Source organism: Oryctolagus cuniculus, chromosome 5 (assembly GCF_964237555.1).
Source record: "Oryctolagus cuniculus chromosome 5, mOryCun1.1, whole genome shotgun sequence".
NCBI classification, from domain to species: domain Eukaryota; kingdom Metazoa; phylum Chordata; class Mammalia; order Lagomorpha; family Leporidae; genus Oryctolagus; species Oryctolagus cuniculus.
In genome coordinates this window covers 43,801,063-43,822,037 of record NC_091436.1, presented here as the reverse complement: position 1 = coordinate 43,822,037, position 20,975 = coordinate 43,801,063, and the positions used below count along the sequence as shown (strand labels likewise).

At 42.5% G+C, this 20,975-nt stretch overlaps 1 protein-coding gene and 1 pseudogene across 3 annotated transcripts in view; both read left to right on the top strand.

Annotated features, from left to right (window-relative positions):
• Positions 1-607: 607 nt before the first annotated feature.
• LOC100338244 (tRNA (guanine(10)-N2)-methyltransferase homolog) overlaps positions 608-20,975 on the top strand; it is a 93,329-nt gene continuing 72,961 nt past the window's right edge. Inside the window, exons 1-3 of one of the 3 annotated variants that reach the window (XM_051854366.2) lie at positions 608-694; positions 16,545-16,662; positions 19,529-19,598. In XM_051854366.2, the coding sequence (XP_051710326.1) occupies positions 19,537-19,598 (62 nt within the window). In that variant the 5' untranslated portion in view covers positions 608-694; positions 16,545-16,662; positions 19,529-19,536. Of the gene's footprint in view, positions 1,110-16,544; positions 16,663-19,528; positions 19,599-20,975 lie in introns of all 3 variants that reach the window. The other 2 variants (XM_051854365.2, XM_051854363.2) reach the window with 2 other exon arrangements.
• On the top strand, positions 1,116-6,750 carry LOC100347749 (serine/threonine-protein phosphatase 2A catalytic subunit beta isoform pseudogene; annotated as a pseudogene).

Here is a 20,975-nt window from a genome sequence, read left to right as displayed (position 1 = left end):
TTCTGGAATATCTGAGACGGTCAACAGGGCACCACATTCACTTGGCTGGGTGGAATATGAAAGGCTACCTTTTTTTTTTTTTTTTTTTTTGAGAGAACGAGAAGAGGGAGTGAGGGAGACACACACACACACTCTATCTGCCCATTCACTCCCAAAATGTCCCCAGTGGCCCCAACCACCTGAGCTATCCTTGCTGACTCCTAGGGTCTGCATGGGCAGGAAGCTGGGGTGCCCAGCTACTCTAACCTTTAGCATAACGCAGGCGTCTAACCTTTAGCATAACACCTGCTCCTAGGCCCTAATTTAGATTTAGCTAGTACTGTCGACAACAACAAAAAGAAAACCGAGACGTCAGGTTCAGGTTTACACATTTTGAGCTTATGCTGGTAAATATGTAGCACCACACGTGATCTATACTGAAAAGGCTCTAGAAATTTTGGTCGTCCTCTTACAACCTATGCATGTTTAAAATCAACCTTTAAGAACACTTGAGAAAAATAAGGGTGACACTCGTACTCTTCTGATACTCTGCCGTATGACGAGACTCGCAGGAGCGGCGATCAGAATACCCACCAGGCTTCACTCGGCAGACGTTCGGCGCCCCAGTGATGTCACCCGACGCACGGCGCGCTCCTCCATCTCGGCGGACGTCGTGCGTCCTTACCAACGAGGCGCCGGGGGCGGGCGACTCCAGGTAATGTCCTCGCTCGCCACCTAGTGGCTCCCGGAGGCGCCTTTCCTCTACCGGCGGCCTGGATCAGCGCATGCGCCCACCTTCCTGCCCGCTCCACCTCCAGGCGAAGGGCGACGCCTCGAGATAAAAGCGAGTAGGTGCGGGAGGCGGCAGCTGCGCGGGCCTAGGGGTCCCGGAAAAGCCAAAACTCTGTTCTGTAGGGACCCGCGCGAAGGCAGCCGGGGAGTGGGGGAGCTGACGCATGGAGCCGAGTCCCGACTGTGATGCAGCAGTCACTGCAGGACCTAAGGCGTCCTCCACGGAGACGTCCGCGGTCGCCACCAAGTCCTCGGAAGCCGAGGACTACGACAGCAAGTGCGTGTTCTGCCGGATCGCCCGGCAGCAGGAAACCAACACCGAGCTCCTGCACTGTGAGGTGGGCGGCGAAGCGCGGCCGGGCCACGGGAGGCCCGAGTTGGGGCGCTCCCGAGGCGGAGCTGTTTGTGCGTTGGGGTTGGGGAGCCGGGGCTCTGCCCAGCCCTGCAGACGGCCCCAGTGTCCCCGAGTCCCCCACCCTTGCTTCGCCCCGGGGCCGGTTCATGTCCCCCAGAGCTCTGAAGTTAGGAGAAGGGGAGAGGTGGTGCCAGCGGGACCTGGCCTAAAATGGCACTTTGTGGCTTGTGCGTTAATTACACGGATTCCCCCTAACTCCCTTCTAGATGCGAGTTTTGATTCGGATCACTTTAAGACTGATATTGAAAACTACTGGAAAATAAATCATGGCAATTGTGGAAAGCTGAGTCTCAAGTCCAACCATTGCTTAACAACCTCTGATTTCCCCTGAAATGTTGTCACTGGGATGTGTGGTAATCTGAGCCCTGAGCCTTTGCCAAGATATTGTAAAACAGATAACCTGATACACACCTGATCTCACTGGTGCCACTTTAGAGAAACAACCTTCTGGGAGAATCGGCGACAAAGATAGTGTCTGTTGTAGTTAGCCTTCCCTCCTTGCTTAGAAACAGATTGAATTCCATCAACCACCTTGTTTTGGAGATCCAATTGGAGAAGACAGTAAAGGCCAGTTTGTATAGAGGTTTTATCTTTGTGTGTGTGTGTGTGTGTGTGGTTGTTAAGATTTATTTATTTGAAAGAGTTAGGCAGAGAGAGAGAGAGAGAGAGAGAGAGAGAGAGATTCCATCCACAGGTTCACTCCCCAAATGGCCACAGGCTGGGCCAGGCCGAAACCAGGAGCCAGGAGCTTCATCTGGGTCTCCCATGTGGATGTTTGATCCCAAGCACTTGGGCCTTCTTCCACTGCTTTCCCAGGTGCACCTGCAGAGAGCTGGATCGGAAGTGGAGCAGCCAGGACTCAAACCTGCACCCACATGGGATGCCAGCGCTGCAGGCAGCAGCTTGATCTGCTATGCCACAACACTGGCCCCAGGTTTTTATCATCTTAAAAGGCAGAGTGAATACAGAAGAGACAGTTGATTACCAGGCCCCGTGCATTTTAGGTGTTTTGTGAGCCCGCGGAAGGGGCAGCTACCCAGATTTGAGGGGTTGGGGAAGGCTTTCCAGAGCAAGTGAGCTCTAAGTAGGAGTTGACCAGATAAGGAGGGGAGGAAACCATGTCCTAGCTGGAGAGAACTTTATCCAGGGGAACATACATTGGCCAACCAGCAAGGGAAACCCCACAGTGCTTTGTGCTGGGGTGAGGAGTTGCCTGAAGGGTTTTATTCTTTGATGTATCCTTCCACCACCCTGGTGGGGAATGGTTTGGGGAGGACCAGAATGGCCGTAGGGTGTTCTGTTAGGAGGCAGTTGAAGTAACACAGCCTGATGATGCCTTGAAATCAGAATGTGGTAGCAGGGACAAAGGTGGATCAAAGTAAGAGACTTCGGTGGTGAAATAGGCAGGACTTGCTAGTGGAGATGAGTCCGTGATTTCAGCTGCAGGCAGTTATGTCTTCTGGGTGTCAGGGACTTCTGGCAATGCTTTGAGATCCTTTTGGTGGTACACACTGTGTGCGTGTGGGAGCAGGGGAGCTACTGTCCCCTAACAAGTAGGGGCCAAGGTTTTTGTTAATGTGCATTGCACAGGACAGCCTCCCATCACATGGAATTACCCAGCCCCATAGGTAGTGCTGAGGTTCTGAATCCTTGATGTAGATTTGGTAGAATGAGGAAGTGGAAAATGCTTTCTGGCTAGAGTAAACTGATGGTGGTGGCACCTTGTCATCAAGATTAGGAACACAGTAGAAGCACTGGTGGCCAAAGCGATGAGTTCGGTTGTGGAGTTGGGAGTTTGAGCTGAGTGTGAGGTAGCGAAGTCAAGTCTGTGAAATGGTTGAATAATCTGGCCCTCCAGAGAAAGATCTGGGTTCCTTGCTTAGATTACAGGAACTGATTTTGTAGATGGAAATTGAAAAGAGATGCGTCCCCTAGGAAGTAGAAAGCAGTGAAAGGGAGTGAAAACACTGACGTGGTCAGGGACAGGCAGAGGATGAGGACCTGCAAAGGGAAGAAAGCTAGCGAAGCAAAGCAAAGGGGGTGTGCCAAGGAGCAAGGAGTTGTCTGCGGCATCAGCCTTCCCTAATCCTCAGAGCTGGGTGAGCTGGCCTCTGTGTGCTTGCAGCGAGGCCACACGGGATCACAACGGGCTCTGTCCCCAAGACGGTGGTCCTAGACCTTGAGAGCAGTTGCAGTGCAGTGGTGAGGCCCGAGGCAGTGAGAGTGGACTGAGAGGGACTTGTGGGATGAAGGAGTGGAGACAGCCAATGTAGATGACAGAGCCGAGCTCTGGAGCTAGGGCGAGCGGAAGAAGCGCAGCAACTGATGGCCAAGCACTGCGGTGAGAGCCAGCAGCCAGCGGTGGCCCTGAGTGACCGACAGTGGCTGAGGAAGTGTCCTGGGAACCGGTGGCAGCGTGTGGGCGGCAGTGCAGGACCAGTGCAGAGTGGCAGCCAGTTGGGGCAGATGGCATCGTGGATGGCATCATGGACGAGAAGGTGGACCAGTGGATTGAGCAGCTGCTCAAGCAGCTGAATGAGCGCAAGCAGCTGTCTGAGTCCCAGGTCAGGACCCTCTGTGAGAAGGCTAAGAAATCTGGACAAAAGAATCCAATATGCAAGAGTGTGTCCAGTCACCATCTGAGGAGATGTGTATGGGCAAGCTCACAATTTCATGGAACGGTTTAGAATCGGTGGCAGATCAGCAGGTACAGGTTACTAGTTTGTGGGAGATTATGTTGACAGGATATCATTCCATTGAAACAATTACACTGCTTGTAGCTCTTGAGGTTCATTACCATGGATGCACCATCATTCTTCTAGGGAATCATGACAGCAGACAGATCACACAACATTATGGTTTCTATGATGAATGTTTAAGAAAATATGGAAATGCAAATATTTGAAAATATTTTACAAATCTTTTTAAGTGTCTTCCTCTCACTGCCATGGTGGATGGGCAGATCTTCTGTCTGCTTGGGGACCTCTCACCACCTCTAGGTACACTGGATCCCATCAGAGCACTTGATTGCTTACAAGAAGTTCCCCATGAGGGTCCAATGTGTGACTTGCTGTGGTCAGATCCAGATGACCACATGTGGTTGGGGCGTAGCTCCTCGAGGAGCCAGTTACACCTGTGGGCAAGATATTTCTGAGATGTTTAATCATGCCGGTGGCCTCACATTGGTTTCTAGAGCTCACCAGCTGGTGATGGAGGGATATAGCTGGTGCCATGACCCTAATGTAGTAATGATTTTCAGTGGCATTTCAGCTCCAAACTGTTATCATTGTGGTAGCCAAGCTGCGATCATGGAACTTGATGGCACTGTAAAATACTCTCTCTGGCAGTTTGATCTAGCACATTGTAGAGATGAGCCACGTGTTACTCCTTGTACCCCAGTATTTCTGCAATGAAATTTTAAACTTGGACAGTATTGCCATGAACGGTATATAACCTAATGGAATTGGGAAGAGCAACAGTAACTCCACAGTGTCAGAAAATAGTTAACCTTCGAAAAAATTGTGCCATATAAAAATACAAAACTTCTTATGATCCACAGCTGTGGCCACCTTAGAATGAACCAGTTCATTGCACGCTGAAGTGACATCGTTGGTCAAGAAACCAGTTCCTGGCATAGTGCTATTAGTAGTTACTTTGGCTTCCTCCGAGAGGCTGCATGGAATAAGATGTGAACATTAACACCTTGTGAATACAATAACTTCCGTGTAGTTATAGCTTTACTTAGCATGACTGTAGAAAAGGACAGCAACAAACAATCATTGGGGGTTAATGAGCACTTTAAAAAATAAGTACCAAGACCTCCTTGTACCTGGGAGTTTTGAAATAGTTTTTTTTTTTTTTCTTTTCGGAATACCATTTAATTTAATTGTATGATTTGTCTGCACTAAGTTTATTCCGTTCTCAAATCTCACCCCTACATCATTCTTTGTTATTTTCCGGGCCTGGTGAGTTGTTTTGAACATCCTGTAAGATGATGTTATTGCACAGAGCACTGCAGTATTTTTTTTTTCATAATAAACTTTCAGAACCAAGAAAGCCAGATTTTAATTGTATCAGTTAATAATTTAATAAAGACTGGTGCCATTTATTATAAAAGATAATTGATAAACTTATAAATTCTAGGTAAAGAAAAATAAAAACCAAGGCCACTGCATTAAAGAAAAACCCAGCAAATGTAGACAACTTCATAGGAATTTGGCAAGCAGGAGGAATTGTTGGTTAAGAGAACACTTTTTAAAACAGGAAGATTTTGGTAGGGGAGGTTGAAATGATTCACACAGGAGAGGGCATTGTTGTTAAGCTGAGGCTGGTGAGGCCCCCATTTCTTGTCAGAGTGGCAGTTCGAGTCCTGGCTACTCCAGGCTTCTGATCCAGCCTCCTGCTAATGCAGATGATGGCTCAAGTACCTGGGTTACTACTACTCACATGGGAGAATTCCTGGCTCCAGCCCCAGCACTTGTGGGCACTTGGGGAGCGAATCAGTGGATGGAAGACCTCTCTCAGGCCTCCCTGCCCCCAATCATTCTTTCAAATAAATAAAACTGGCTCCCCTCAGACTTTTCCCCCGGAAAGAAGGAGACTCATTCTCTCATTCCTCAGTCAGCTTTTGAATGTGCGTGCTAGCACTGATAGAGGCTTTGGGATACCGTAGTAAAAGTATATGGAAACCCCAGGCCTCATAGTGCTTATAGTCTAGCCACAGTAATAGAAGCAAAACAATTAGGAAAATTGGGTGCAGCCTTGAAGGATGTGAAGGAACAATTGAGTGGTTATTTGGATGTAGAGAGCTAGAAGAAGCTCCTCTTGAGCCCAGAAGAGACAATTAGGGGAACCGAGGGATGGTTGTGCCATGATGAGGGTCAGGTGAGGTTGAGATGTCTTTTTTTTTTTTAAGATTTATTTATTGGAAAGGCAGAGTTATAGAGAGAAAGATAGAGCGAGAAAGATAGATCTTCCATCCACTGGTTTGCTCCCCAAACTGCTATAATGGCCAGGCTGAAGCCAGGACCCTGTGACTCCATCCTGGTCTCTCCCACATGGGTAAGGGCCCGAGTATTGGATCTGTCACCTGCTTCCTTTCCAGGCACATCAGCAGGGAGCTGGATCAGAAGTAGAACAGCTGGGACTTGCATCTATGCTCATATGGGATGCCAGCGTTAGAGGTGGTGGCTTATTGAGGTACCTTTCTCTGAAGGGAGGAGAGAACTTCTACTTTGACTATGACCTTGTCTAAATATGATCAGAGTCGGAGAACTCAGGGGGCTTCCATAGCCTTGGCAGCTCATGACAAGAGCCTAGGGTGATTACTGATGCCATAGACAGGAGTGTCAATTGGTAAAGTCAACAACAGGAGTCACTGTGCACTTACTCCTCATGTAGGATCTCTGTCCTTAGTGTGCTGTACATTGAGATTTAATGCTATAACTAGTACTCAAACAGTATTTTTCACTTTGTGTTTCTATGTGGGTGCAAACTGTTGAAATCTTAATATATGCTAAACTGATCTGTATATAAAGAGAATCAAAAATGAATCTTGATGTGAATGGAAGGGGAGAGGGAGTGGGAAAGGGGAGGGTTGCGGGTGGGAGGGAAGGCATGGGGGGGTGGGAAGCCATTGTAATCCATAAGCTGTACTTTGGCAATTTATATTCATTAAATAAAAGTTAAAAAAAAAAAAAGAGGTGGTGGCTTATCCTTCTGTGCCATAGTGCTGGCCCCTAACATTAAGTTTTAAAAATGTAAAGCTGTTACCACCGTTGTTTAGTGAGTAAAGCCACCGCCTGTGATGCCGGCATTCCATATGGGCACCATTTGGTGTGCTGACTGTTCTACTTCTAAATCCAGCTTCCTGCCAGTGCTCTTGGAAAAGCAGTGGAATATGGCTCAAATGTTTGGGCCTCTGCTACCCACATAGGAGACCTGGATGAAGCTTCTGGCTCTTGGCTTCATTCTGGCCCAGTTCCAGTCATTGCAGCCATCTGGGGAGTAAAAACCAGTGGATGGAAGATCTCTGTTTTTGTCTCTGTAACTCTGCCTTTCAAATAAGTAAAAAAAATAAATCTTACAAAAAAGAAAAGCAAAAACATAAAGCTGTGGGATGGACATCTGGTTCAGTAGGTCAGATACTTCCTCTGATGCCCACATCCCACATTGGAATTCCTGGGCTCAAGTCTAGGTTCTGGTCCTCTTCCAGCTTCCTGCTGATACACTCTGTGGGATGCAGCAGGTGAGGACAAGAGCAGTTGAGTCCCTGCCACCCATGTGGGAAACCTGGATTAAGCTCCTGGTGCCTGGCTTCAGCCTGGGCCTAGCACTAGCTGTTTGAGAAAGTTTGGACAGGAATCAGCAGATTCACGATTTCTGAATCATGAATTTGTTTCCCTCTGTATCTGACTTTTCTTTATTTTTTTTTTTTTGACAGGCAGAGTGGACAGTGAGAGAGAGAGAAAGGTCTTCCTTTTGCCATTGGTTCACCCTCCAGTGGCCGCCGTGGCCGGCGCGCTGCGGCCAGCACACCATGCTGATCCGATGGCAGGAACCAGGTGCTTCTCCTGGTCTCCCATGGGGTGCAGGGCCCAAGCACCTGGGCCATCCTCCACTGCACTCCCTGGCCACATCAGAGAGCTGGCCTGGAAGGGGGCAACCGGGACAGAATCCGGCACCCCGACCGGGACTAGAACCCGGTGTGCCGGCGCCGCAAGGCGGAGGATTAGCCCAGTGAGCCGCGGTGCTGGCCCTTTATTGTTTTAAACATTTATTTTATTGAAAGGCAGAGTGACTGCAACAGCCAGGGCTGGGCCAGACCAAAACCAGAAGCTCCATCCAGCTCTCCCATGTGGGTAGGAGGGGCACAAGCACTTGGGCCATCTTCCACTGATTTCCCAGGCATATTCGCAGGGAACTGGATAGGAAGTAAGGCAGCCAGGACACAAACCAGCCGCAGCTTTACCTGCTGCTCCACAATGCTGACCCCTTAAAGGGGTTCCCTTTAAAGTCTGCATAGTTGTGCGATTCTCCCCATATCCAGCAGCAGCCTCTGTGTAGGTTCAGACAAGGTGCACAGTTGTGTTAACCAGATTTGGGTCTTGCTGTGTGGGTGTTACAGAGGTACAGAGCTTACCTCTAAACTGCAAATTAAGAATTGATGGCAAGAGAATGACTACAGTGATAGACTATGGAAACTGCTAATTGAGGCAAGAAAGTAAAGTTTATGAGCTGTGACAGGGAGAAGCAATCAGTCCGTTTGTTGTCCATCTGTTGTCTCTGGGGACTGATCCATAGCCTCACAGGGACCCAGCTTTGTCTGTAGATGAACATTTATCTCTTATTTTACTAGGTCTAAAATTAGGATCTAGAGATGTGGAATATATTTTTAAATTTTGCGGAGTTCACTATTTCTTAGATTCATAGGTATTACCTTTAAATTTTCTATATTCACCAATACTAAGGAGAAAAATAATAGAAAATAGATATTAATAGTCATGGGGAACTTGGTTTGTCTGAAAATGTTTATCAAGAAGGAGGTGGAATGGCCCAGACTTCTGTCTCAGCTTACTTCTTGGCCAAAGGTCAGGATTAGGAATGTAAAAGTTAAAGATTAATCAGTTTAAAAAGTGAATTATTTCACATTTAATATGTATGTTATATATAAAACATAGATGCATATATTCATTATAAACATAATTTACATAAAATGTTTATATACTCATTGTAAGCATTTACAGTGTTAAGATACATATTTATTCACATATATTCCTGGTTATTTAGAAACTATTGGGTTTCTTTCTAGTGAAGTAGACCTGTAACTAAGTGCAGAGGTGATAATTTGATAAAGTAGCCTCTCCTTAGCCCAGGAGTCAGTGAGGGGGGAGTCCTAGTAGACATCTGAAACTGTAGGTAGTAAGGAATTCTATCTATATTTTGTCTTTTCCTATACGTGCATACTTTTTATTTAGTTTAATAAATTGTCACAGCAAGAGATTACAATAATAACATCATAGATCAGTTACAACAGTATACTGTAATAAAAGTATTTTTATGTTTGCAGATTATTCATGGGATTTTCTATTTAATGGAAAAATAATAGAGAGCAAACTGTAGCTAAGTGGGGATCACTGTAATTGGAGTTACCAGTGGTATTTGGGTTGGTCTGGGAAACCTTTTAGGGGAAATCTAGAGAAGATTCCTCATGCCGCAGAGCTCCCTATATAGCATTTTTTATTGTGTTCTGCAGAATTAAGACTAGGCAAGGCTAAACCCGTACGTCCTCAACTGGGCAGGTGTTATTCCTGGTGAGGTAGAAATCAGTACTTTGGCAGGAGGAGGCAATATAATATTCGTTTTACCTATGATGCATATATACATCATATGTAGACTACACAAATAGAGTATATCTTTTTTAGATTTATTTTTTATTTGCTTGAAAGGCAGTGACAGGGAGGGAGGGAGGGAGGGAGAGAGAGAGAGAGATTGATTGATTTTCCATCCGCTGGTTAACTACTCAAATGGCTGCAATGGCCAGGGCTGGGCCAGGCCAAAACCAGGAGCCTGGAGCTTCTTCCAGGTCTCTCATGTGGGTATAAGGGCCCAAGGAGTTGGGCCATCTGCTGCTGCTTTGCCAGGTGCATTAGCAGTGAGCTGGACTGAATTGGAGCAGCTAGGACTTGAATTGGTGCCTATGTGGGATGCCAGCATCGTAGATGGAGATTTAACCTGCTACACTACAATGCCGGCCCCGTATATTTTTGTTATTAAAATATCAAGATATTTGAAACTGCCTTGGAAAGGGTTAAGCCTTATGTATACAAAATGATTTAGATTATTGATTTTTTAAGATCCATGAGCCATTTCTGCATATGAACCTCACATTGGTGTTTAAAAAGGGAAAAGGTGGTAACTGAGCTTACTTAACATCGACATGAATCTTCCCCCTTTCTTCTGCAACACAGGCTCCAAGGGGCTTGTGCGGCTCTGAATGCTTAAGCAAGAACCTTGAGGCCCAAACCACCTGGCAATCTGGGTTCAGGTGGTCAAAAGGCTTCTGGAATGAATCTTCACTGGATGTTCTCATCTTGTGATTATTTCTTTCATTTCCTATTTAAATGAATGCAGGATTGAGCCACTTAGAATGTATCACCTTCAACAAATAAAATATGATTAGATACCAAAACACACACACACACACACACACACACACACAAAATCATGGTAGGCCGGCGCCACGGCTCACTTGGCAAATCCTCCGCCTGCAGTGCTGGCACCCCGGGGTTCTAGTCCCGGTTGGGGCGCCGGATTCTGTCCCGGTTGCTCCTCTTCCAGTCCAGCTCTCTGCTGTGGCCCAGGAAGGCAGTGGAGGATGGCCCAGGTCCTTGGGCCCTGCACCCACATGGGAGACCAGGAGGAAGCACCTGGCTCCTGGCTTCAGATCGGTGCAGCGCGCTGGCCGTGGCAGGCATTTCGGGGGTGAACCAACGGAAGGAAGACCTTCCTCTCTCTTTCACTCCCTCTCACTAACTCTGCCTGTCAAAAAAAAAAAAAAATATATATATATATATATATATATCATGGTATGGATTAGGCTTTTTTAGAGGGGTGATAATGGAAAAATGATTGCAAAACACTGACTTAGACTTCACTTGCTTGAGAGCATCCTGGGGACATGCCTCCTTATCTGTGATTCAGAGAGGAGGAAGCAGTGTCATTTTCCACTTTTGAGTGGTGTTTCTTGTGGGAACACTATTGGCATTTGGGGGGTAGGGCTCTGTTTTATTGCTAAGAACTTTTCCACCTGTTGCAAGATGTTTAGCTTCCCTCACTTCTGGGCAGCATCCACAACCCAAAGAGTGCCTGTGTACCTCGACTGTGATTGAGAAACACTGCTTCAGAAGAGCTACACTATGCCTGTTAGGTCCTCACTGGCAGCTCTGCTGACAAAAGACGAATGGCTCATGCTCATCTGTTGGCACTCATGAAGCTAATGAGCAGATACTAGAATGAGGCTGGGGAGAAGGGGAAGAAATGAAGCAGATCTGTGTCTTGCCCTGTTTGCCAGCTGGAAAAGCAGAAGTGCCAGGAAGATGGCTTTGCCTCAGGTCAGCTTCCCAAAGCATCTAAATGCACCTTATTTGACAAGATCCAAATTCTATTTAAGATTTTTAGTTTAGTTTCTGCCACACAGAAGTATTTGGGATGGAGGTTGAGCGCCAGTCTACCCTATGCACTGTAGTTTCTCTGTCGTATATATGTTGATGGCTAAAGTCAGTAGTGATAATCACGTTAAGATAGATTGACTGTCCAGTCCGTTATCAAAAGAGGTAAAAATTGGTTCTTGCCTATGGTGGTGGGAGATGCAAAAATATTTACTCATTTATAGAACATAAACAATGAACTGTATATCTGTGGTAATAAAATGTCATAGGAAGGAGATAACTAGAAGAAAAAAAATCTAAGATGGTTTCCACTCGGGGTGGTAATTAGAAGAGGCTGAGAAAGATTGGTCTAATCAAACTGTGGCTACAATTCCTACTTACAAAGATTTTGTGCAAGGAGAGACTGAAAGATTGGGGAAAATCCATATCTGTTCCTGGCAAGGTATCTGAATATCCCATGGCCCACTATATATCACCATATATATATATATATATATATATATATATATATATATAATTTTGAAAAGGATGCAGGAGTGTGTAGTAGCACCTGTCATCTATCTGTTCCACAGTTTTGCAGGTTTTCTATGTGAAGTTCCCTGATAACTGTGGTATGCTCATATTGGGAGGCTTTCCAAGGGTCCATATGCAAAGCAGCAAGTGAAAATTCTTAGTGAATATCACTAGGGGTGGATACTCAGAATTCTGTGTTTTAAAGTCACTTGAGATAATTCTTTTCTTTGTGTGGCTATTCTAGGTACATTTGTTTCAATTTTTAGGGATTGCTTTTTTTTCTAAGTTCAAAAATGAATACTAAATATTTACATTTTCAATGCAAAGTATATTTGGTTCCTCTTCCTTCACAAGAAATATTGAAAAGTATTTTTGGCTTATCCTTCTATTGTGAGTAAATGTGTGTCATATATCAACATTTATATTCCTGTTCCTTACGCAAAAGATAGATTAACCACTCTCCTGCTCCCTTCTTATTTGTCTTACACTTAGGAATATATAATGGAAAAAATGTCATAATTACATAGAAATCTACTTTATTTCCTTTTATAACTACTGTATATTCCACTTTATGGATTTAGCATGATTTATTTATCTAGCTCTTAGTTGAACCATGGATATTTGGGTTATTTGTAGTCTTTCACTATCATAAATCATGTTGCCAAGGATAGCTTTATACAGATATTATTTCATATTCTTTGCCAGCATATCTTTTGAATGGGAGGATAATCTTTCTTAAAATAGAAAGTGTAATTCTAAATAAATAATGGTTTGACTGGGCGTAGCAATGGGAGTGAGGGCCACATTAGAGACCAGGTTTCAATATGTTGGAAAGCCTGGTGGAAATCTAATTCAGTCACTGTGTAGGCTGATTAAGGCATCAAGTTTCTTGACTTCTTGGCAGAAATTCTGTCTACTCTAGTGATGATGATAGTTATTTTGATTGGTAGTTTTTTTATTGATCAGCATTGGGAAAGTAAATTACATACGACTTTTTGTAAAGAAAACCTTACAACATGAGGGTTGGGAGATGGGCAGAGAACGGGGCATTGATGGTTCATTCTTATGGCTGATTCGTGGAGTCTGAGATGACAGATTTTTAGGAACTTCTTTGTTTTCTTCCCTATTTTCCTTTAGAGTGACACTTTCTAGTTCTGTTAATCTAAAGAAGCGTTACTTTGCTTCTGGATTTTTACAAGTTACTGCCAAAATTGAGAAGAAATAAAGAATTTAAAATGGTGTTATCAGCCAATCTGGGAAATATGATTGTGGCAATTTTGCTGTGTTATATTTCACTCTTAGTATTAATTTTTTCTCAGCTGGAAGACTAAACAAGTAATGGAAAAAGTAAACAGTCAAAAACAATATGGTCTTTTGGCGGATCATTTTGAAACACATTCTAGTATTTACATTTGCTGCTGGATGGCAAAACTATAATAATGGATGGCAAAACTATAATAATGGTATTAAAGTGGACATATTTTAATTTTTGCTATTTTAGGATAATCAATATTATCCATGGATGTGAGGCCGTTGGTCAAATTGGATTTGGGCTCCTGTCGTAAGAACTAATGAGTAACAAGGCTTTCAGGGAATTTTTCTGAGAGAAATTAATTGAGCTAACACTAATACAGACTTCCTGGATACTGTCTTGTTTCATTTATAAAGATTTAATTGTTTATTTATTTGAAATGTAGAGGAATGGGGTGGCGGTGCAGAGAGAGAGAGAGAGAGAGATCCACTACAGGTTTGCTTCCCAAATAGTGCAAAAACCAGGTGTGGGCCAGGGAAAAATCAGGAGCCAGGAACACCATCTGGGTCTCCCACATGGATGGCAGAAACCCAAATATGTGGGCCATCATCCACTGCCTTCGCAGGTGCATTAGCAGGGAGCTGGGTAGGAAGAAGAGTAGCTGTTTGTAGCAAACCTCTCTGATAATGGGATGTCAGTGTTGCAAATTGCAGCTTAACCCACTCCATCATAACACTAGCCTCTGTTTTAATTTTGACTTTATATTTTGATATAAGATATGAAGTAAATAACTTAGTATATGTTTTCTTTTGGGAAAACTCAAAACTGAAATTTTCATAGCTTGAAATATAGCTGACTTTCTTTCCTGTTTTCTGTATATTACTGTGTGGAGTAAGGAAAACCAGGATATGGATGTCATATGTATAATGGATTGAGTGCTTATGTTATTACTATACTGGAATTTGAGTGTTTCAAGGTTTTTTTTTTTTTTTTTTTTTTTTTTTTTTTTTTTTTTTTTTTTTTTTTTTCAGATTTGTTTATTTACTTGAGAGGCAGAGCTAGAGAGGTAGAGACAGAGAGAGAAGTCCTCCATCTGCTGGTTCACTCCCCAAATGACCACAACAGTTAGAGCTGGGCAGATCTGAGGCCAGGAGTCAGAGCTTCCTCTGGGTCTCCCATTTGCACGCAGGGGCCCAAGCACTTGGGCCATCTTCTGCTTTCCCAGGCCATAGCAGAGAGCTGGATCAGAAGAGGAGCAGCCAGAACATGAATCAGCGCTCACATGGGATGCTGGTGCAGCAGGTGGATACTTATGCTACTGTGCAACAACCATGGCCCCTAGATTATATTCTTGATATAATGAAAGAAAATGCCATTCTGGAAAAAAATAAATTAAAGATTTCATCTTGCTGTGATTCTGTAGTCAGACCTTTAAAAGTATTTATTAATGAGTTATTCATAATTGTTTTCCTGAAATGACTTATGCAATTCTCTGGAATAAATGAGTATCTGATGAAGGAAGCTAAATCTTGGGGCTGGTGTGTGGCATAGTGGGTTAAGCTGCCGCCTGCAATGCTGGCACCCCATATGGGTGCTGATTCGTGTCCTGGCTGCTCCACTTTGGATCCAGCTCTCTGCTATGGCCTGGGAAAGCAGTGGAAGATGACCCAAGTTATTGGGCTCCTGCACCCATGTGGGGGACCTAGAGGAAGTTCCTGGCTCCTGGCTTTGGATTGGCACAGCTCCAGCTGTTGTGGCCATCTGGGGAGTGAAGCAGCAGATGTAAGACACCCCCCCCCCACCTCTTTTCTCTGTAACTCTGCCTTTCGAATAAATAAATAATTTTTTTTATTTTAAAAAGCTAAATCTTTCTCCCTGATCGGTGACAACTGACTGAACACCAAAAAGGAAACCTCATGAAGTGAAACGGACACTATGGGAAACGGTGACTTGATCAGCATAGCCCTGACTGTTAATGAACAACTTAATACATTATCCCTCTTAGTAGTTTTTTTGTCTGTTCTACTTAATATGACTGGTTTAATTCTGTAATTAATACACAGTTATTCTTAAGTGTTAAAAATTAACTGAAATGTGATCCCTGTTAAACATAAGAGTGGGAATAAGAGAGGGAAGAGATGTATAATTTGGGACATGCTCAAGCTGACTTGCCCCAAATGGTAGAGTTAAAAACATACCAGGGGATTCCAATTCAATCCCATCAAGATGGCATGTACCAATGCCATCTCACTATTCCAAGTGATCAATTTCAGTTCACAATTGATCATAATGAAAGGACTAAGAGTCAAAGGGAGCACATAAACTAGTCTAGTACCTGCTAACACTAACCGATGGAATAAATAAGGGGGAGAGTGATCCAACATGGGAAGTGAGATACTCAGCAGACTCATAGAATGGCAGATGTCCTAAATAGCACTCTGGCCTCAGAATCAGCCCTAAAGGCATTCGGATCTGGCTGAAAAGCCCATGAGAGTATTTCAGGCATGGAAAGCCAAGACACTCTGGCAAAAGATCTCTGCGAGTGAGATCCCAATGGAAAGAACAGGTCTTCAAAGAAGGAGGTACCTTTCTCTGAAGGGAGGAGAGAACCTCCACTTTGACTATGACCTTGTCTAAACAAGATAAGAATCGGAGAACTCAGAGGGCTTCCATAGCCTTGGAAACTCATGACCGGAGCATAGGGAGACTACTGATGCCATAGACAGGAGTGTCAATTGGTAAAGTCAACAACAGGAGTCACTGTGCACTTACTCCTCATGTAGGATCTCTGTCCTTAATGTGCTGTGTATTGAGATTTAATGCTATAATGAGTACTCAAACAATATATTTCACTCTGTGTTTTTATGGGGGTGCAAACTGTTGAAATCTTTACTTAATGTATACTAAACTGATCCTCTGTAAAAAAAAAAAAAAATTATCAACTCCCAACTTGACTCTCACTGGGATTAAACATGACAATAGGTCTGATCTGAGTTCATCATCATTTAAAAAAAATCATCTATTATTTTTCACTTTATGTTTCTGTGTGAGAGCAAACTGTTGAAATCCTTACTTATTGTATACTAAGCTGATCTTCTGTATATTAAGATAATCGAAAATGAATCTTGATGTGAATGGAAGGGGAGAGGGAGTGGGAAAGGGGAGGGTAGTGGGTGGGAGGGACGGTATGTGGGGGAAGCCATTGTAATCCATAAATCGTACTTTGGAAATTTATATTCATTAAATAAAAGTTAAAAAAAAAAAAGCTAAATCTTGTCTTCATACAGTTGTCCAGTAGGGCTTAATTGTGACATAAGTACCACTTCCCTATCAGTCTGAGATTTGTGATGTTTAAATCATGCTAGCACAGCATTAGGAAATTCTTTTTAAAAATTCACTAACACATAAATGTTTTTGCCTTTAGAATGAAGACCTAGTTTGTTTCAAAGATATCAAGCCGGCAGCACCTCATCATTATCTTGTGGTGCCAAAGAAGCACGTTGGAAACTGTAAAGAGCTAACGAAAGATCACATAGAATTGGGTAAGATGATGGCAGTATTCTTCATGGTTATATCATCTTGAATTGACATTCAGTGTTAGCTGTGAAAACTGAAAAAAAAATACCTACTAGGTATTATAAGAAAGCAGCATTATGACTTTTGGAAACTTTTATCATAAAAATTATTAATCTATATAAAAATAGAGAAAATAGTGTTCCTATGTATTTGTCACTTAACTTCAGTATTTATTAACTTGTGGTCATAGTAACTTTTATTTCCAGTTCACTTTTTTACATTTTTTTAATTTAAGATAAACAAATTTCATATATACAGATTTCTTGACATAGTGCTAATCCCCACCCTACCCTCCTTTCTCTCATAGTAGATTTAAGCAAATCCCAGAGATCTTGTTATTTAATTTTTTAAATCTTTAAAAGATATGTTGCTTTATGCTAACTTTTTAGTGATGATTTTGGGTTGAAAGTGAAAAGTACTATGAAAAATTACAAGCAGAAGTTATGATGTGACAGAAAAGTATATTTCCTGATAGTGAGTTCTTGTTGATACTGCCATGAGTCTCCTATGTAGATGAATTAGCACCTTAGTTGAATTATGAGGTTTTAATTATGAACTTTTAGCTTCTGAAAAGAATCTGAATTTTGCCTCTTGCAGGATTATTCCACATTTTCCTACTCATGCCCTCTATGACTTAAGCTGTCATTTCTTAAGACTGCTCCAAATGGCTTTGATAGCCTTTGTCATTAGGGTCTTGGATTAATTTGATCAGTGCTTTAGGGTAGCTTACAATAATGATAAATTGTGGTAGAATTTTTAAAGAGGGATAAGAAGCTTCTTTAAGATCTTGATGTACCATTGATTAATGTTTATACCACCACGTTACCATTTTTTATTTTATTTTTTAAATATTTATTTGGGGGGAAGGGAAAGAGCTAGAGCAAGAGAGAGAGAGTTTCCATCTGCTAGTTCTTTCTGCAGATGCCTGGTATGGTTGGGGCTGAACCAGGCTGAAGCCGAAAACTAAAACTCAATCTGGGTCTCTTGCATCAGTGGCAAGAGCCCAATTTCTTAAGCCATCACTGTGGCCTCCCAGGATGTACATTGCCAAGAAGGTGGAATCAGGAGTCAGAACCAGGTATTGAACTCCAATCTGATGTACTCTGATTGGAATGCAGACTTCTTAACCAGTGTTTGTTTTTTTTTTTTCTAAAGATTTAGTTACTTATTTGAAAGTAAGAGTTACACAGAGAGAGGAAGAAACAGAGAGAGAGAGAGTGAGAGAGAGAGAGGTCTTCCATCTGCTGGTTCATTCTCCAAATGGCTGTGAAGGCCAAGGCAAGGCCAGGCCACTGTCAGGAGTCAGGAGCTCCTTTGGGATCTCCCATGTGGGTGCAGGAGCCCAAGCACTGGGGTCATGTTCTACTGCTTTCCCAAGCACAGTAGCAGGGAGCAGCATAGGAAGTGGGGTAGCTCTTCCTCTAGCACTAGCACCCAAGGATGCCGCCACTGCAGACAGTAGCTTTCCCTTCTATGCCACAATGCTGGCCCCTTAATTGATGTCTTAGCCACAAGACTAAGTACTTGCTCCAGCATTACCAGTCTTTAAATTCTCATTCCTGTGTACTGCACAGCGTCTTAGTCATCTGCAGTGTTATCAGTATATTTCAGAATATACATGATTATAACTAGAGGGTAGCCTTTGTGCTTATCAAGATCATATCCAAATTAAATTTACTTAACTGATGGAAATATGCTAGCATTTCTCTTTTCTTGTTAAAAGTTTCAATTTTTGTTCTTATGATTATTGGAGATCTCACTTTACCTTTTTAGGAATTTTTCCATTTATCATTAAAGTTTTCTAATGGACTGGCTTATTCCCATTTGAAGGCCATAAAACACTAAGGGAAGAAAGGTGATAAGGTAGCAAGTTTGGAACCCCAAGTCATTATACAAATGTTTGGCTAGTAGGGGCTAATCTGACTTGTAGGATATTGTATCTCTGTTTTAGATTCAAAGATACATTAAAAGTTTTTAAATTGACAAAATTATATATATATATATATTCATGTGTACAACCTGGTGTTTTAAAATATGTATACATTGTGAGTTGACTAAATTGAGCTAATTAATATGTACCTTACCTTAACACCTCTATCATTTGTGTGCGTGTGTGTGTGGCAAGAGCACTTACAATAAATACATTGTTAATAACTATAATCACCATGTTGAAACAGTAATCTTGCTTTTATTCCTTCTATATAACCGCAATCTTCTATCTTATAACCCACATCTTCCCTGGTACCCACCATTCTATTCTCTGTGTCCATGAGTTTAATTTTTTAGATACCACATACAAATGAGATCATGTGTTATTTGTCTTTTTATGCTGCTTGTTTCACTTCACATAATGTCCTCCAGGTTCATCCATGTTGTCATAATGGACAGAATTTCCTCCTTTTTTAAAATTGGGTAGTATTCTATTGCATATGTATACCACAAGTTCCTTACCCATTCATCCACTGATGGACACTGAGGTTGATTCCGTATCTTGGCTATTAGGAATACTGCTGCAGTGAACACACTCTTCATCTTAGTTCAGTTTCTGTTTAACTACTTGGTATCCTGGTCATTAGAATTCGACTGCAGTATGATCAGATTTCCTCAGCAGCCACCTTACCTCTCAGCAGTTGTCCAAAGTCTGTGTGGTGTTGCCCTGGGGCTCAATTTGAACCTTCATTTCAGTTATTCATAAGCAGTAGCTTAAAGCTGTTGAATGTGCTTTTAAATGTTTGCCCATTTGTTAGGACGATTGACTAGAACTCTAAAGATTAACAGCAATTTAGTGAATTTAACATCTACTGGAGTGTAATATTTCTTTCTTTTTTATAGTTGAGAGCATGGTAACTGTTGGAAAAGCTATTCTTGAAAAAAATAATTTCACTGACTTCACAGATGCAAGGTATGTATACTTATAGATAGAAAACAATGTTTCTGAAATGTTATTTCTTCATGAAAATTGGAGCAGAGGAAGCAGTTTGTGGGTTAGATGCATTTTTCCCCCAAAGAAACTGTTTATTTAATGAATACAAATTTCATAAGTACAACTTTAGGATAGTGATTCTTCCTATCATACCTGCCTTCCCATCCCTACTCCCACCCCACCTATTCCTTCCTCTCCCATTCCCAGTCCCATTCTCCACTAAGAAAAAAAAAAAAAAAACAACTGTTCAACAGTCAAGACAAAGGCTATTGAAGTCATTGCTCCTCAAAGTGTCAATTTCACTTCTACAGTTTTCCTTTTAGGTGCACTATTAGTTATCACAGATCAGGGAGAACATATGGTATTTTTCCCTTTGGGACTGGCTTATTTCACTCAGCATGATGTTTTCCAGATTCATCCATTTTGTTGCAAATGACAATTTCTTTTTTTTTTTTTTTTTCCACGTGTAGTACTCCATAGAGTTCATATCCCATAATTTCTTTATCCAGTCTTCAGTTGACAGCCATTTAGGTCAATTCTGTGTCTTAGCTATTGTGAATTGAGCTGCAATATACATAGGGGTGCAGATAACTCTTTTATTTTCTGCTTTTATTTCCCTTGGGTAAATTCCCAGGAGTGGGATGGCTGAGTCAAAAGGTAGATCTATATTCAGATTTCTGAGGTGTCTCCAAACTGATTTCCATAGTGGTTTTACCAATTTACATTCCCAGCAACAGTAGATTAGGGTACCTTTTCCCCCACATCCTCACCAGCATTTGTTGTTTGTTGATCTCTGTGTGAAAACCATTCTGACTGGGGTGAGGTGAAACCTCATTGTGGTTTTGATTTGCATTTCCCTGATGGTTGCTGATCCTGAGCATTTTTTCATGTGTCTGTTGGCCATTTGGATTTCCTCTCTTAAAAATGTCTGTTTAAGTCCTTGGTCCATCTCTTAAGTGGGTTGTTTGTTGTTGTGGAGTTTCTTGATCTCTTTGTAGATTCTGGTTATTAATCCTTTATCGGTTGCATTGTTTGCAAATAATTTCTCCCATTCCGTTGGTTGCCTAAATCGCTGTTTCTTTTGCAGTATAGAAACTTCTCAGTTTCATGTAATCTGATTGTTGATTTTTGCTTTGACTGCCTATGCCTCTGAAGTCTTTTCCAAGAACTCTTTGCCTGTGCCAATGTCTTGCAGAGTTTCCCCAATGTTCTCTAGTAATTTGATGTTATCAGGTCATAGATTTAGGTCTTTAATCCATTTTGAGTAGATTTTCGTATAAGGTGTAAGGTAGGGGTCCTGCTTCATACTCTTGCATGTAGAAATTCAGTTTTCCCAGCACCATTATTTGAAGAGAC